The sequence below is a fragment of the Hypoxylon fragiforme genome (genome assembly GCF_022984875.1).
Source record: "Hypoxylon fragiforme strain CBS 206.31 chromosome Unknown GGS25scaffold_2, whole genome shotgun sequence".
Taxonomy (NCBI): domain Eukaryota; kingdom Fungi; phylum Ascomycota; class Sordariomycetes; order Xylariales; family Hypoxylaceae; genus Hypoxylon; species Hypoxylon fragiforme.
The window spans coordinates 3,163,826-3,179,686 of NW_026054757.1; the positions used below are offsets into that span (position 1 = coordinate 3,163,826).

Below are 15,861 nucleotides of genomic sequence, written 5' to 3' on the forward strand. Positions count from 1 at the left end.
CTCTTCTCACGATGAATGTTCATATTTTTTTATTCTTTTCTTTTCTTGTAGTATTGGTACAAAACCGGCCCCAGATCCATGGTCTCTTGTTGCTCTTCATAGTACATAGGTATCTAGGTATGTAGGCTAGGTTAGGTAAGTCAAATACATGTATACCTGATAGTACTATGTGGTTAACCCCCCCCTAATTCAAGTATACCTAACTGACTACTTCTTCTTCGTCCTCTCGTCCTTCATCCCATCGATCGATCGATCGATCGACCAACTCGTGATTAGAATACCCCCATCCCCCTCCTTCCCCTTTTACCTAGGTACCTAGTTGTTTTTTTTTAGGTACCTTGGGAGTTCAGTTCCTTGCTCTCTGTCTCGACAAGGAAAATGTAATGTACACGTGTCTCACCTCCTATTTCCCCCTCCGTATCGACAACCTACAGCCTATACCTCAACCGCAAGGCAAGCATGGCCCTGTCCGACTTTCTCGCCCTAACACTAACACACCCTAACCCCACAGACCTCCACCCCTTTCCCCTCAACATACGCGCTGCGCTCAAAGTACGTCTTCGCGAGCGCCTTGACGAACTCGGCGTCCGTCTCACTCCAGACATCGAGACCCATCCTTGAGACCTCTTCGCTGCTGATCCGGATGCCCCGTCCACCACCACTTAGCTCCGCCCCGGCCTCGGTAGCAAGTAGTGCCGTGTCCGGGTCTTCCGGCTCGGTAGCTTCCTCGTTGTCATCGTCATCGTCATCGTCATCGTCATCGACATCACCGCTGCTCTCGACAACTTCGGCGAGGGTGGTCAGGGTCTGCGTGGTGAGGCGGTGGAAATACGCTATTATGGCAAGTTCCACACGCGCCTCGTCTGGACCTAGGGGAGCTGTGCCAGCTGCAGATGTAGAAGCGTGGCGTGGTGTGAGCGAGGCCATGGAAGTCGTCAAGTCGGCTGAGCGGGGAACTTCCATGCGCACGGAGGACGAGGACAGGTCCGCAAGAAGCTCAGCGTCGCGGGCAGATTCTTCGGCCTGCTCGGAGCGTGCCTGCTCGCCAGCCGAGGCCCACCACATGAAACCGTTGTAGGCGAGGGCGGTCCAGCTCAGGGGCTCGACCACCTCCCTTTCTTCGGCCTCGTCAAGGAATGGGTCGTTTGTATCCTTGGGGGTTATTGTTGTGGGCGTGACAGGAGAATTGCCTGGACTAGCCTGGAGGCGGGCTAGACCGGTCTTGAGGGACCGATAGCGGCGTAGATCACGCTGAGTAGCTTTGATAGGTACGCCGGTCGAGCTCTGAATCTTAGGCCAAGCGTGGCGTTTTGCTTGAGAAGAGTAGGCTGGTGGCATAGTTATGAGCAAGTCCCACAGTGTGTCTTTCTTAGCGAGAATACTGTCGGTCGTGCATGCTATCCATCCAGTCCCTATTTCATTGCGTGCCTCTCCTGTTTGATCGCCACTGTTTGGTGGGGGCTTCGAATCCTCGACGAGGAAAGGGATATCGTGGACCCCGATAGAGAATAAGGGTCGTAAGCGATGGGACGGTGAGTTAGGGGAGAGGAGGTCGAATGTTGGTTGTGGGATATTAGATAGGATAGAAATGTCGTAGACTAAGCTTTATCATTAGTAAACATAGTGCTTCGAGTATACAAAATACGAGAAGAGTGAAGCTCACCAAAATTACAAGCTTCTTGCACAGGAGCATGACTTGATATTAATATACGCTTGCGCAGTAATGCAGCACGGTGTATAGGGAAGATGAGCGGTCCAAATGTATCTAATAGTTTGGTAAGACTCCAGGCAGGGTGGAATGGAGATAATCTATGGCCAGGCGGTAGCAACGAAGCTCCGTCAGAGGCCGAACGGTTCCTAGCGTGGCCTTGGGATCGCTTCGAAGGGGTTTGAAGGTTGGTGGATGGCGAGTCGACGTCTAGCTCTTCTATACCTTCCTCCCGGAACTGATGCTTCTTCCAATACTCTTCCAATAAACCTGTCTCCTTGGCATTCGCGGCGAATGCCGATGCCATTGACTTCAGACTCTCGGCGTGTCTCCATGCTCTCCCCAATCGACCATAACTCAAGGGAACAAGCACACCCACGGCCAACATACGGGCGTTACGGGCTTCGCTATCCTCGACGGGTGTGTTTATAAATGCACTTAGCCCGGCATATCCATCATGCACGAAATATATTAGGTCTTCGGGTACGGTATGGAGCCCCGATGGGAGGGATTTGTATTCGACGACACCTTCGAGCTCGACGCCAGGCTTAGATGCCTTCCAGGAGACAGTGTATCCGGCTTTGACATCGAAATCGATCAGGAATAGAGCGTAGATGGGAGGCAGGTCAGGTAACAAGGTCGGCGAGGTAGGAAGCCTGACCTGCAGCTCCGGCTTGCCGCGGCGCGATGCCGCCATGGTTGTGGTTGGTCCCTTATCGAGTTACTGTCGTCGGAATTGTTCAATCTTTGAGTTGTACAGTACCTGCAGCTGTATTATTCGTAGTCCGACTGTGATTCGTGATTGAACTCAAGGTTGGCAAGTGTTAGGAATTAATTAGTATGGTGGTGTGGTTGGAAGATATGCAATGCAATGGTGTATTAAGTTGGATGATTGCCCAGTGATGTATCAAATGTCATGATCAGTGTGTCAGTGTGGCAGTGTGGCAGTGTGTAACATGTAACAACCGACGGCCCGCCTCGGGTTGTTAGTGGATACAGCTAGTTAACGCTATGGCCAAGTCTAGTGGGTCACCGTGGGGGGTATTAATACCGTATTATCATGGTCACATCGATGGTTACCACGTGATAATTCACTTTAACAGCTCTTTCCGTCGATTGATAAAGTTGAATAAGTCTATTCCAGTGTTGTACAATACAACAGGCCAATGGGCGTACCTGATCTAGCAGGGAATCCACGTATTCATGACATCAACACTGTCGACTTGTGTTGCCGACGGCTTCTCTTAAGGCTGAATGTAACCGGATAGCTACGTAACAATGCAAACCACATACCTAAATAAGTATGTATGAAGCTCAGGTAATTAATTATAACTACCTACGTACGCACAACTACCTATGTAAGAGAGAAATCTATCCTCTTTCACACTCTCATGGCGACAAACCCACATGTACCAGGAGGTCCCCTCCCACTCGAGGACAAGATCCTCGAGACAGGCGCATCCATGATCCAAGACTTCCAGCCCACGAAGCAGCTATGCGCACATCTGAACGCCTTCCACACATACGCCGACGAGCCGGGCCGCTTCGTCGAAGCGAACCACTACTGTGCGCACCTAACTGAAGGTACCAACCCCTTTCCCACCTCTCCCCCTTTTCCACGCTCCCCTTCTTATCCACACCTCCCACCCCTCCCACCCCTCCCTCCATCCCTACCCATATCCAAACCACCATCTCACAACCCCAGACGTCCGCCAATGCATCCTCTACGACAGCCCCGGCCCCAACGCGCGCCTCATCGGGGTCGAGTACATGATAACCCCACGCCTCTACTCCACCCTCCCCGCCTCCGAGCGGCAGCTCTGGCACTCGCACGCGTACGAGGTAACATCCGGCATGCTCATCATGCCCGGCCCTTCCGCCTTTCCTGGCGCCGTCCAAGCCTGGGAGGCGGCCGAGACGCAGGAGATGAAGCATGTCATTGGCTTGTACGGCAAGGTGTACCACCTGTGGCAGACGGACCGCGGCGACGCGTTGCCCTTGGGCGAGCCCAAGTTGATGACTAGTTTCACGGCTGATGGACAGTTCGACTTTGAAAAAGTCGTGGGCGATCGCGATGCGAGGTTTGGCACGGATTGGAGGCGGAAGAAGGAGTTGAGGAAGGGGATTGAGAGGCCTGAGGTCCATCCTGATGCTGATTTTGCTTGGAAGAGACGTAATTTTATGTAGGATGTCAAATGAGAACTAACTCAATGCCAGGGGCGCGTTAAATAATCACAAGATCTCCACGTCTAGATGTGAGTCGGTGCCCTCATATATGTTAGTCTCCTCCCTACTCATCACCTAAATAGCTTACTTAAAAAGGGGTTGATTATACAGTTCTGTGAAGAGCTGCCAAGCGTAGGATTAATTATGCAATTAGTCTAAGTATTCTAATTAACAATGTTCGTTCTCATCATGTCATCTCTCCAGCACTCTGACAATAAGTGTGCCAGTGGAACCATTCCTCAATCCAATACAACCTGCTCAATGGCTTATGAGAACAACCAGTAAGCAGTCCATGCGAGGCCCATAGAAACCAAGCGCTTCATAGCTGTTTCATGCTGTCTAGTTGCCAATCCCAGGAAGCCTTCGAAGTTTCTACCACCGTAGAACCCGACGGCGTAAGCCAACGCCTTGGTGTTCATTGTCAGGGCTGTCATGTTGACATTCCGAATATCATCTTCTGGCTGGTGGTAATTAGAGTCATATGGAGCATCAGCTTGACCCCCAAATATTCTCTCCTCCTCCTCAGTCTTGAAACCATTGGCGCCGGTGAAGAGGCCGGCGAATGGAATATGCGAGTCGAAAAAAGGGGCATAATCACTGCGATTGCTGACCTCCGCTTTTCCGTGGTTGATTCCCTGAATTTTAAACCCATCTGATAGGATTCCCATGGCGTGTTCAGACCCACGCGGGGCTTTGATATTGGTACCATTCGTGTCGTATACCTTCAGCGCGCCGTTGGGTGACCCAAGCATATTGACATCGAGGTAAAGACGTATTTTTCGAGTCTCCTCTGGATGGGCATTGGTGAGCCAATATTTGGAACCAAGCAGGCACGGTTCAGCGGCTGTCCAAAATGCGAACGTGACTCTTGAGTTTGTCTTGTACCTTGCCAGATGGGTGGCTACCTCCAAGAGGCTAGCTATACCACTACCATTGTCGTTGATGCCCGAGCTCGAGCTGACCGAATCGGTGTGGGTACCAACCAACAGCGTATTGTCCTGGTCACCATATTCCTAGGTTGCAAACACGTTGTAACTGTTCCAGGTTAATTGGCCACGTACTAGGTATTCTATAGTTTGGTGTTGCTTACCTGGAGACCGTTTCATATCGCGTTGTTATCTGAAAACTACTTGCCCACTTTGGTTCCTTGGGATTTCGTAGGAGTTGCGAGTCTCTTTCTGATATTCTTGCTGACGGGATATGATTGTTGTCTACTATTCCCAGGCTTGGGGTGAGTTCAGTGGTATCGTATAGGATGAGAGCATTAGCACCCGCCTTTCCAGCGGCGATCGACTTGGTAGAGAGAGAGCAATCGCCTCCACCAACCAATACAATCGACCCAACAGCTTCTTCTGGGTAGTCACCAGATTTGCACCCTGTTCCATTCACAGATACCAGAGGACGATTGGCCAAGTTGCAGCTCGGGGACCATCCCATTGCTTCAGCTTTAATGACCCTGTTCTGTACTTTTAGAAAAACCTCGTTCTCAACTTGCATCAAACCTTGAAAGTGTTGAACCTCGACGTAGTATCCCAGGGAACGAAGATGGCCTTGAATGTACTGTATCAACGAGTTAGTTGTAGCACGTTACGACTCCAATATGTAGGATGGGCTCAATATTGTGTACATCAATTGTTTGGTTATGGCCCAAAGAGCCAGCCATTCTGTGTCCACCGCACTTGAGAGCTTTGTCTTGTATCACTTTTAGGTGGCCGAGAAGGGAGTCGGAATTAACCATGACGGCAAGTGACTGTGGTCTCTGGTCAGCTCTTTGTCAGTTTACTACTAGGTATATGCAGCCAACTAGAATCTCACCTCTGTAGCATTGACTCCTCTACATTCGTCTATGGCGGCATCGGCTATGCGAGGACATGCTAGCAGAGCGGTAGCTATGAGTCCCCAAGCGAAATGTATTGGTATCATCGTGAAGTTGTTCCAATTTTCAGGTGGATTTAATAGCAGTTATAGTGAGTAGCCTCGAAGGGTGGAAGAGTCAGAGTCTTTGAGACTGGGAGATGAACAAGCGAGAGTCAATAAAATGAATGATGTAGGCAATATATTACGCCGAATAATAAACTTGTTAATAAACTTGTTAAACGATGCTACATTGGATCTTAATCAATGAGGACCTGTACTCAATGCCTAGACCTTGACATTCCAGAAAGACACTCAAAGTTGGAGAACAGACATCAGACAGAGAGAGATGTGTTGAGATTATGTGTTGAGATTATGTGTTTGATAGTAGGTACTACTAGGTTAGGTAGGTACCTACATATTAAGTATAGAGGTAAGCATAGAGGTACAAGGTTTTTATTGTGAAGCTCTTTCCTACTTGAGCAGAACAAGAAGGCTCTCAGGTATAATTACTGGGTGCCACTTCTAAATCTGTAACTGTGAGACGAAGTGTCGAAAGTGCGAGTTGGAAGTGAAGGAAGTTGCTTCCGTCTCCTACCCCTTAACAATACAATATGCATTTAACAATGATATTTAGTTATATAGGTGAGTATCTAGGCAAATCTTACTTACCGATATCCATCTGAGATCATTTTCTATACCTAATTACTACCTACTCTAGGTACTCTAGGTATGTACTCCTCTTCCAACCTTGACTTCTCCAACACTGACTAACCAACCATTGGGTATGTATATTCCTTGAAGGGGCAAAAGAGATATGCATGAGTCTAGCAAGACTCCTAATTCGTCAACATTCCCCCAATGAAGAATAGGCACTAGGTTAGGTGCCTAGGTAGTGATCAAGATATCCACCTAGGTAAAGCATCGGCATCGATGCCTTCTCCAAACTCCAAGGGGAACATGAATGCTCGTCAACATCTCAATCCTTCGCGGGGTTGAAACGGCGCCCCCGCATCTGAGCCATGGTTTTTCTCGGTACTGAATAGCTGGGGAAGATCTGCCGACCCGAGCTCTAAAGACTAGCTATCGCTTGTTCAATCTTGTGACTTAGCCGTTACGACGAAGGCTTACAGAACAGGGCTTTTAGAGGACATGAACGACAAGGTCTGGGTATAAATATGCCTACTTACTTAGCTAACTATGAGGCCAAGTTAAACATCACACGAAGATCCCTACGAAAAAGCATATGCCCAACTAATAGCCTCAGAGCCTTTGAAATATATTTACGCCCACCATGTCAACTGACATTGAAGATTTGAAAGAGCAGGTCGCTCTACTTCGTAAGGAAGTCTCACGCGTCTCAGATGAGGCCGAAGTACGAAAAGTCCACTTCAAATATGGATATTATCTTGACAAATGTCTCTATAACGAGGTAGGCGATTAAACAACCCATGATCCTACGTATTGCCACTGATTGGCCAACTAACCTGAATCTAGGTTGTGGACATGTTTGCAGACCACCCAGATACTTATGTCGAGTTTCTCGGGTCACGATATCGGGGCAAAGCAGGCGTGAAGCGGCTCTATCAAGGCCGTTTCCAGAACACCTTCGTTAACGGGCGCAATGGACCCGTCCATGGTTTTTTACTCGACCACATCATGATGCAAGACATCGTTGATGTTGACCCTAGCGGTACACATGCCTGGTGTCGCATGCGCGCGTTGATGCAGGCCGGGACGCACGAATCTGTCAAGGACACTCATCCGCGCGGACACGTTCAATGGTGGGAAGGCGGTCTTTATGAGAACGAGTATATCAAGGAGAACGGTGTCTGGAAGCTCTTCAGATATCGCTACTTCCCATTTTGGCACGCCGAGCACGAGAAGGGATGGTCTTTGACCAAGGAGAATTATGTCCCCTGGCCTAAAACGACATTCCCTGAGGACCCCTTAGGGCCTGACGAGATCATTGAGCAGAGAATGCTCTGGCCAGACACGCGCGTGGTGCCCTTCCATTACCCACACCCAGTTACGGGGATACCAACGAAGGACGACGACCTACGCGCGCCGCATTATGGTAAGGATGCGAGCACCGCCCCTGGACCACTCACTTTGGCACTGCCGGAAGGGCAAACTCGACCTGGAGCGGGGAAGACGTGGACAAGCGAGGGTGCAGTCAGGGTTCTGCCGAGTCTGGTTGAGAAGTCGTAAAGTTGGGTTGCATACGTATAGCCTAAAGGAGGATAGGGGGTTGATAAAATCTGGGGTAGCGTAGTCCTTGCAGATAGAACTGACTCCACTTCCCCAACGCCGAGCAAGCTATTTCTATACAACGATCAATGTGAACTAGACTGCATGCGTAAAAACCATCATCATATTGGACGGTCATATGTCAATTCATAACTGCCGACCTATAGAGGATCGTGTCAAAGTCTCTCCCCACGGCTTAGGTAGGTATCCAGGCCTAGGTAGCGAAGCAACAACATGGAGTAACTGTTCTGTAACGCATGATCGGGACCTCGCATCGGTTGCGTCCGCACCCGGTCGGAGATATGTAAGGCCAGGGCGTGGCATATACAACGATGTAGGAGAACGTTATAACAACCTCCCTGAAAAACGCGGTTCCACAACCCAATCGTATTCCCATGATTAGTAACCAACAACCCAACCTGCATACCCACCTTACCTACCCTACATATCAACATTACTTTAGTGGCATGTAGGCAGTCATGGCTCACCTTGAAGCTATCGCACCCGAGGTCTCGCTCTACCCCTATACCAATGGCAAGCGGACGGGCTCGCGGGTCAAGTTCCCGAATACCGCCGACTTCGCGTCCATGAACAAGCCGTCGCGGTTCGAGGGAGATATAACGGATCTCGAGGTCACGGGCGTGATTCCCAAGGATATTAACGGGACGTTCTATCGCGTGCAGCCTGTAAGGAGAAATCTATGCATATGTATTTGATTATAGGCGAGAGGAAGGTAGAGACGTACTGATATGAGTGCAGGATCATCGGTTCCCGCCTATTTTCGAAGATGACATTCATTTTGTAGGTTTTCTCTGTTTGGGAGTTTCCTCTGAGCTGCTGCTATGACGACGCATACGCTGACTTCGACAATAGAATGGAGATGGTACGCTTAAGGAGAAAACAAACTCGTTTAACCCCTAGATTCTGTCCTGCCTACGCTTAGGGGGGAAATGGGGGGATCGAACCCCCCCCCCCCCCCTTTTTTTTTTTTTTTGAAAAGAAAAAAGAAAACTAACGGAAACGAAATAGGCAGCGTAACCGCAATCCGCATCCAAGACGGTCACGCCGACTTCAAGCAGCGGTACGTGCGCACAGACAAGTTCAAGAAGGAAGACGAAGCAAAACAGGCGCTGTTCGGGCGGTACCGGAACCCGTTCACGGACAACGAGAGCGTGCGCGGCGTCATCCGCACCGTGTCCAACACCAACATCACCTTCTGGCGGGGCATGCTTCTCGCCAGCAAAGAGGACGGGCCCCCCTACGCCATGGACCCCGTGTCGCTGGAGACGATCGGGCGCTACGACTTCGAGGGCCAGGTGACCACGCCGACGTTCACGGCGCACCCGAAGTTCGACCCGGACACCGGCGAGATGCTGTGTTTTGCGTACGAGGCCGGGTCCGACGGCTCCGACTGCGGCGTCGACATCGTCACCTGGACTTTTGACGCAGAGGGCAAGAAGACGGAGGAGCTCTGGTTCAAGGCACCGTACCCCGGAATGATCCACGACTGTGGCGTTTCGAAGAACTACATCGTGCTGCCCCTCACCCCGCTCAAGTCGTCGCTCGAGCGCCTCAAGGCTGGCGGGAATAAGTTCGCCTGGGACCCGAATGAGGATCAGGTCTACGGTGTGGTGCCGAGGCGCGGCGGGAAGCCCGAGGATGTCAAGTGGTTCCGGGCTGATAACGGTACGTACTTGACCTAGCTTCCACTGAGATAACGAGATATCCAGCAGCGAGCATTGGTTTCTGACGATGCATGCAACAACACAGGCTTCCACGGCCACATAGCTGGGTGCTACGAGAACGACGCCGGACACATCATCTTCGACCTGACCGTCGCCGACGGCAACGTATTCTTCTGGTTCCCGCCGGACGGCGAACGGCCCGACTTCGCCGCGCGCAGCCGCCTCAGCAGCCCCACCTGCCGGTGGGTGTTCAACCCGTCCGACCAGACGGGGACGCGGTACAAGCCGCTGCTGGAGTGGTCGACGAGCGGGGAGTTCTCGCGCATCGACGACCGCTACGTGACGAAGAAGTACGAGCACTTCTGGCAGCTGCGCGTCGACCCCACGCGCCCCTACGACTTCGCCAAGTGCGGGCCCCCCGCCGGCGGCCTGTTCAACTGCATGGCGCACTACACCTGGAACCCGGCGGACGAGAACAAGACGGGGAAGGAGGACGTCTGGTTCGCGGGCCCGACGGCGACGTTCCAGGAGCCGGTTTTCATCCCCAAGGACGGCGGGAAGGAGGGCGAGGGGTACCTGGCGGCGCTGAAGAACAACCTCGACGAGCTGCGCAATGATGTGGTTATCTGGGACGCGCTGGACTTGGCTAAAGGTCCCCTTGCGACCCTGCACTTGCCGCTGAAACTGAGACTGGGCTTTCACGGTAACTTTGTGGATCATAGGGATATCGCGGCCTGGCAGGAACGCAGAGCTGGTGAGCTGGGGCCGGTTCAGCCTGCTAAAGAGCCGTTGCCTTGGCAGAAGGCTTTTGAGGCGAGCAAGAAATAGCATATTAGTCCACAAGTCGAATAGGGGTTGAGGTTTGAATGAGTAGACACACTATATGATTCGGTCAATATACTTGAGGCTGTTTTCATATACAATATCTGATAGCATAATGCTAAAGATCGAACAAATAGACTCGTGAACCCCCCAAAGATCATATCCTACATTCGTCTTTGCCCTGAATTAGAGTACTAGTGATTAAAATATCCGTGGATGCCAATTTACAGATACAAGCCCTGATAAGCGTACGCTGTTATACACTGTCAGGCTTTACCAAATACAAGCCCACGTAGAAACGAAAAAGGTGCTTCTATACGTGGACGAACAGCCCTTAATTTGCGAGTTCCTGTCATCAGAGGGGATAATAGGAAGGCATCTAGTCTCTCGATCTCTCCGTCATCCTTCCCCTCTTCAACAGCACGGTCCAGTTTGCCGTTGTCGAAGGCGATGCCATGCCACAGCAATATACCTAAGATTTGTGCCTTCTTTACAAGCGCAACAGTTTTAGGCTTTCGAGCCAGGTCCGGAAGGCTTGCAAGAAGCTCGCTCCAGAATAATCTACGAAGCTGTCTTGCGTCGGGGTAGAAGACGAAGTGGCCGCCCCTGTCCTCTCCCAGGAGCTCTTGCAGCCCATACATGCCAATTCCAAAGGGTAGGAACTCTCCCTCCGTCCAGTCGATCAGTCCCGAAAGCTTTCCAGACGTTGGGTTTACAATGATATTCGAAGGAAGAAAATCGCCATGGCTTAATGTCCAGGGCAAGGCTTCTATCTCTGGAAGATCGAGAAGGATAGATTTTGCGATGCGGCGAAAGCGAAGGGGTAGGTTATTGGCCATAAGCTCTAACCGCCAACGAATCGAGGAGCCCACCGTTCTTCTCCTCGAGATATTTTCATGACTTATCGCATGGTCCCAAGCAGTGGCTTGCAGATGCGCAAAATCTCGGACTATTAGCTCCCGCTGGGATCTCACTTGCAGAAAGTCGACTTTTGCACGAAAGTCTGCCAGTGACACGCCCGGTATCCTTCTCATAGAATAAATGTAAAGACCAGTGCCTTCCAACTCCCCGAGGCACTCGGTTTCGGGAGCTAACGACCCAAAGATCTCGCAGGCGGTGTTAGAGATTTCCACATCGAGCTTATGAGCCAGCGGCCTGAATTGGACAACCGTTTGCTCGCCAACAAAGACTGTGTATGAGCAATAACCCTGGAACGAGGCGGTTCGTGTTGGCTCGGAGTACTTTAACTTGACGTATGCATCGCAATCATTTTGGACAATTGGCGGGAGCTTGCAGCGGTCGAAAAATGGCGTGAGTGAAACGCCGGAGTCTCTTGGTTCACATGTTGCCATTGCTGCATACGTACTACATACCTAGGTAGTACTACTGTTTGTATACCGATGAGAGCTTTCATCGGAAGAATAAAGCCATGGTGCAGACAACCGCAAGCGAAGGAGCAGGACTTAGCTAGTCATATATATCCCTCAAGTTCACTCTGTTTCTTGTTCAGCCAACAACCCATGTGAACGGACGGCTGGATGAGGGGTAAAGAAAACGATGGCTGATAAGCCCTCGCGTCAACACAATTTGGGGCTATAAAACAGCTGTTGGAGATGCTCAATCCGGGGGCCTCAGCCGAGCTCACTACACGTGCTACAGCGTGCCTCGCTGAAGGATCGCGCTATCGGTTTGCTCTATGTGCAGCATTGAGGCTCAGAATGATTGGTTAGGACAATAACACCATCATGCATGCCATGGCGGCTATGCATGAACGTGCATATCTATTTAGGTAGGTAAAGGCAGTTGGTTTCCATACTACCTTTGCTGAGCATTGCTTATGCCGGTTACTGTTTACCCGATGATCTCCGAGCCGTTTCGTGTTCATCTCTCATCAAGGCTACATATGTAGGTGAACGGCCAATAATGGGCAATGTGACTGGGTACCTAGTATTTCTGAGTCAGGTAAACAACTATTGGAGTTTTGGATGATGCTTTAATTGACAAGGTGTAAGAAGTATTAGATCAGCCCTACCATCAAAGACTAACGTCGATCTTTGTTTTCTAGTATCGTGAAGGAGTAGAAGAGCGGATATTTATTGAAGAATTGAAATACATCTTTTAAATAGTGACCGCCTTGGTTAAATGCATATTTACTTATTAGGAAGCTGATCATTCATTTACCACATGGCAGATGCTTCTAAGAGAATAATGCTTCAGCATAGAGTTATAGATATGACAACGCTGGATCTCAAGTCTTCGTCTTTCTTCAAACATATTATCTTAATTAGGTATGCATACGCGAAGGTCTCATGTGAAGGATCGTCGTAAATAAATTGTAAAGTTACTCTGTACCTTTGTGCTGAGTGCTAAGTGCTAAGTGATACATGTCAATCAATAATATTATGGGCATCAATAGTCAGAAGAAGTATTAACCCCTTTATCCCGCGTGACAAATCCTACTCGCTGCGCCGTTGAAGTTGGTTACCTAGAATAAAGTTCAGGGGCTGCTACAGACTGGACAGTCTAACAAGATTAGTGCAACATGTTTTCTAATGGCGGCTTCCCCGTACATGTCAGATTGTATGGGGTAGGTAAATAGGAAATATTGATTACTCTAGGGTCTAGGGAGGCCACGCTCGTTATTTAGGTGATACGCACCTTACTCAATACATAACACCTACTACCTAGTACCTACCTAGGGCAGGAAGGAGGGTAGGTGTGTAGTATCATTGATCTTAGACCCCTAACTCGCCTCTTGCCTTGGAACTATATTTAGGTGCTATTAGGTAAGAGCAAATTTCGTGCCTACCTGCTATGAATTGAATTGAGTTCTGTGCAAGGCGATGACTTCATCCGTTGGACGTGACCTTCCTTCACCATCACACGGGACTATAACGAAATTGAGTTGGGGGGCTTGGCCGTCATCCTCATCCATTCGTTGTTTCGGCCCCCTTGTGTTCCCAAGGCTTTGCGTGGCAATATATTCTCACCATGGCCTCTCTGGCTGTGGGATACTGGCTACCTGGTTGAAGACTATAAACATATTCAGTATTGGTATCCTTTATTGTCCTTTATGTCTATTTGATTTCTTGGACTACCGCCTCGTGTACAGTACCTAAACCAGTTTGCTGTTGTGGAAACTCATTCCAGCATGAAGAAGCGCATCGTCATGTGCTGCGATGGCACATGGCAAAACTCGTACGTACTGTGTAGCCTATAATCAAACTCACCATCTAACCCCCTTTAGGGATAATGGCTACATAAAGCCAACCGCTTCCAATCCAATTCCAACTCTCCAAATTCCGTCGAACGTAACGCGTATCTCCAGGGCCTTCAAAAGGGGCTGCTCCGACGGCACTTTCCAAATTGTATACTATCAGTCAGGCGTGGGTAGTAGATCAGGCATCATCGACAGAGTCCTCGGCGGCGCATTTGGAATAGGCATAGCAGAGGTCTGGAAATAATCGCTCCTCTCCACCAGTGGGCTGAGACTGACACGAGTCTAGAACATCCGGGAAGCCTATGCTTATATATGTGCCAACTATGTTGATGGGGATGATATCATCCTCCTCGGGTTCAGTCGTGGAGCCTTTACGGCAAGATCTATTGGCGGCATGATATCAGACCTCGGCTTGCTCACTCGCGAGGGCATGGAATTCTTTTACCCGGTCTTTAAGGACATGCAGAACTGGATGAATCCCGACTATAAGGACCAATTTCCTCAAATACCATTTCCCGACAAACCGAAAGGATCACATGCTATGGACGAGTACCGAAAGAGGCTTGTGGAGGTACCGTCCAGCCGTTATTTTATTCGTGTTTCGTGCCTGCTAATAAGGAATAGCAAGGGTATACCCGAGTGCATCAAAGGAAAGGCCAAGGTGATTTGATTAAGGTCAAAGCCATTGGTATGTTCCTGAGTGTCTCTACGCTGTATTAACGCATAGGAAGTTAACTTTCTCAATAGGCGTATGGGATACTGTGGGCTCCCTAGGAATCCCCCAGGGGAAACCAAGGGAGATACTAGCTCGTCTCGGGATCAAAATGCGCAACACAGAATACGTATAGCCCTCCATTCACAGCTTGGCTATAAACTGACAGTTAGCTACGTATCGGTTCTACAACACTAGGTTGTCGAACAAGATCGAGCATGGCTTTCACGCTCTCGCCTTAGATGAACACAGGGGTCCATTCAGCCCAACCCTGTGGGAGCGACAGCCAGATTATCGGGATACTTCAGATCTTCGTCAAGTTTGGTTCCCTGGAAGCCATGCAAATATCGGCGGTGGTTGGGCCGACCAGGGCGTTGCTAATATCACTCTTGCCTGTCAGTATTCCTCTCTGTGAAGTGACCAAATATTAACATGGCTGAGCACCTAGGGATGATGGATCAGCTCTCCTCTGTGGGCTGCGAATTCGTGCCCGACGCCCTCGAGAGACTATACGACCGTAATGTGCAATACTATCACAGTCTGAAGCCAGGCAGAAGCAAACGCGAGAAATGCGCCAAATGCTGCTGTCACTGCTGTTGTGGCATGGGAAAGAAGGAACCCCTGCCATGGGCAGCAACACCTATCTACAACCCGAACAAGCCAGTTCGCCCTTGGTCTCTACACAATATTCAATCAGTCAATAGCCCAATATACGACCTCGCTGGAAAGGTAACGCGTTTGCCCGGTATGTATAAAAAGACTAACCCAAAGCATGGCGGCCGTTTACGCACCTATCTCGAGGATACAAACGAGCGCATTCATAGCTCGGTACGTGTCCGCTTGGCCTGCGAAGGACTGGGCCTCAATGATTCCAATCTTTGGGAATGCCCTGCATTGCTACGGATGTGGCGTCCGCGTCGCGTAGTTCAGAAAATCGCAGACCCTGTGCCGTTTAATGCCAGCTGGGGTCCAAAAACCGGCAAGGCTAGCGAGGCTCCGATATTTGCTACCAACGAGGCCGCGGGAGGGACCAACGAGGTTACTCCTACTCCGGATACGGTAGTTCATAACACAAGGGAAAGAGATGAAACTGATACAGGTTCATTGACGCAAGCAGAGAACTCAATGCATCAGCCGCGTTGGGTTTGGGAATACATAGGTCCTGAAGTAGGTGCCCCTTTTGTTCGAACGCTGGTAGAGGAGAACATGGGTCCATGGGAACGACATTTGCTTCAACTGTCTACCGGCAAAGTACACGTGTGTGATTATGCCGATGCACAGAGGGTTGAGAACTATAAGGCGATCGTGAGGGAAACATTGAAGAAGTCGAAAAAGTCCAGGAAATCGCATAAATCAAGCCCATGAGGCAAAAGAATCCGCAAAG

General features: G+C 50.0%; 7 protein-coding genes across 7 annotated transcripts; 4 read left to right on the forward strand and 3 right to left on the reverse strand.

The window, feature by feature from the left end:
• Positions 1–5: 5 nt before the first annotated feature.
• On the reverse strand, positions 6–2,734 carry GGS25DRAFT_477433 (uncharacterized protein). Its single transcript, XM_049259851.1, has 2 exons — positions 1,664–2,734; positions 6–1,598 (listed from the first exon to the last, which is right to left on the reverse strand). The coding sequence occupies exons 1-2, from the start codon at positions 2,403–2,405 to the stop codon at positions 490–492; spliced, it is 1,851 nt and encodes a 616-aa protein (XP_049120424.1). The 5' UTR covers positions 2,406–2,734; the 3' UTR covers positions 6–489.
• Positions 2,735–2,746: 12 nt separating this feature from the next.
• GGS25DRAFT_477437 (DUF1264-domain-containing protein) lies at positions 2,747–4,124 on the forward strand. Its single transcript, XM_049259852.1, has 2 exons — positions 2,747–3,292; positions 3,414–4,124. The coding sequence occupies exons 1-2, from the start codon at positions 3,100–3,102 to the stop codon at positions 3,893–3,895; spliced, it is 675 nt and encodes a 224-aa protein (XP_049120425.1). The 5' UTR covers positions 2,747–3,099; the 3' UTR covers positions 3,896–4,124.
• GGS25DRAFT_529381 (uncharacterized protein) lies at positions 4,049–5,857 on the reverse strand (the record flags this gene model as incomplete). The annotated part of the gene is made up of 4 exons (XM_049265281.1): positions 4,049–4,891; positions 5,025–5,494; positions 5,562–5,684; positions 5,750–5,857. The coding sequence occupies 4 exons, from the start codon at positions 5,855–5,857 to the stop codon at positions 4,201–4,203; spliced, it is 1,392 nt and encodes a 463-aa protein (XP_049120426.1). The 3' UTR covers positions 4,049–4,200.
• Positions 5,858–6,502: 645 nt separating this feature from the next.
• GGS25DRAFT_138887 (SnoaL-like domain-containing protein) lies at positions 6,503–8,107 on the forward strand. The gene is made up of 4 exons (XM_049256293.1): positions 6,503–6,518; positions 6,602–6,998; positions 7,058–7,220; positions 7,286–8,107. The coding sequence occupies exons 3-4, from the start codon at positions 7,083–7,085 to the stop codon at positions 7,997–7,999; spliced, it is 852 nt and encodes a 283-aa protein (XP_049120427.1). The 5' UTR covers positions 6,503–6,518; positions 6,602–6,998; positions 7,058–7,082; the 3' UTR covers positions 8,000–8,107.
• A 10-nt stretch (positions 8,108–8,117) lies between these two features.
• Positions 8,118–10,683, forward strand: GGS25DRAFT_138893 (carotenoid oxygenase). Its single transcript, XM_049256294.1, has 6 exons — positions 8,118–8,238; positions 8,294–8,724; positions 8,798–8,839; positions 8,912–8,921; positions 9,068–9,724; positions 9,809–10,683. The coding sequence occupies exons 2-6, from the start codon at positions 8,518–8,520 to the stop codon at positions 10,549–10,551; spliced, it is 1,659 nt and encodes a 552-aa protein (XP_049120428.1). The 5' UTR covers positions 8,118–8,238; positions 8,294–8,517; the 3' UTR covers positions 10,552–10,683.
• Positions 10,684–12,206, reverse strand: GGS25DRAFT_138795 (uncharacterized protein). The gene has a single exon (XM_049256292.1). It carries the CDS (start codon positions 11,895–11,897, stop codon positions 10,812–10,814), a length of 1,086 nt encoding a protein of 361 aa, XP_049120429.1. The 5' UTR covers positions 11,898–12,206; the 3' UTR covers positions 10,684–10,811.
• A 1,490-nt stretch (positions 12,207–13,696) lies between these two features.
• GGS25DRAFT_518552 (uncharacterized protein) lies at positions 13,697–15,842 on the forward strand (the record flags this gene model as incomplete). The annotated part of the gene is made up of 7 exons (XM_049263559.1): positions 13,697–13,743; positions 13,793–13,997; positions 14,052–14,336; positions 14,390–14,453; positions 14,513–14,607; positions 14,689–14,872; positions 14,926–15,842. The coding sequence occupies 7 exons, from the start codon at positions 13,697–13,699 to the stop codon at positions 15,840–15,842; spliced, it is 1,797 nt and encodes a 598-aa protein (XP_049120430.1).
• Between the last annotated feature and the right edge of the window lie 19 nt (positions 15,843–15,861).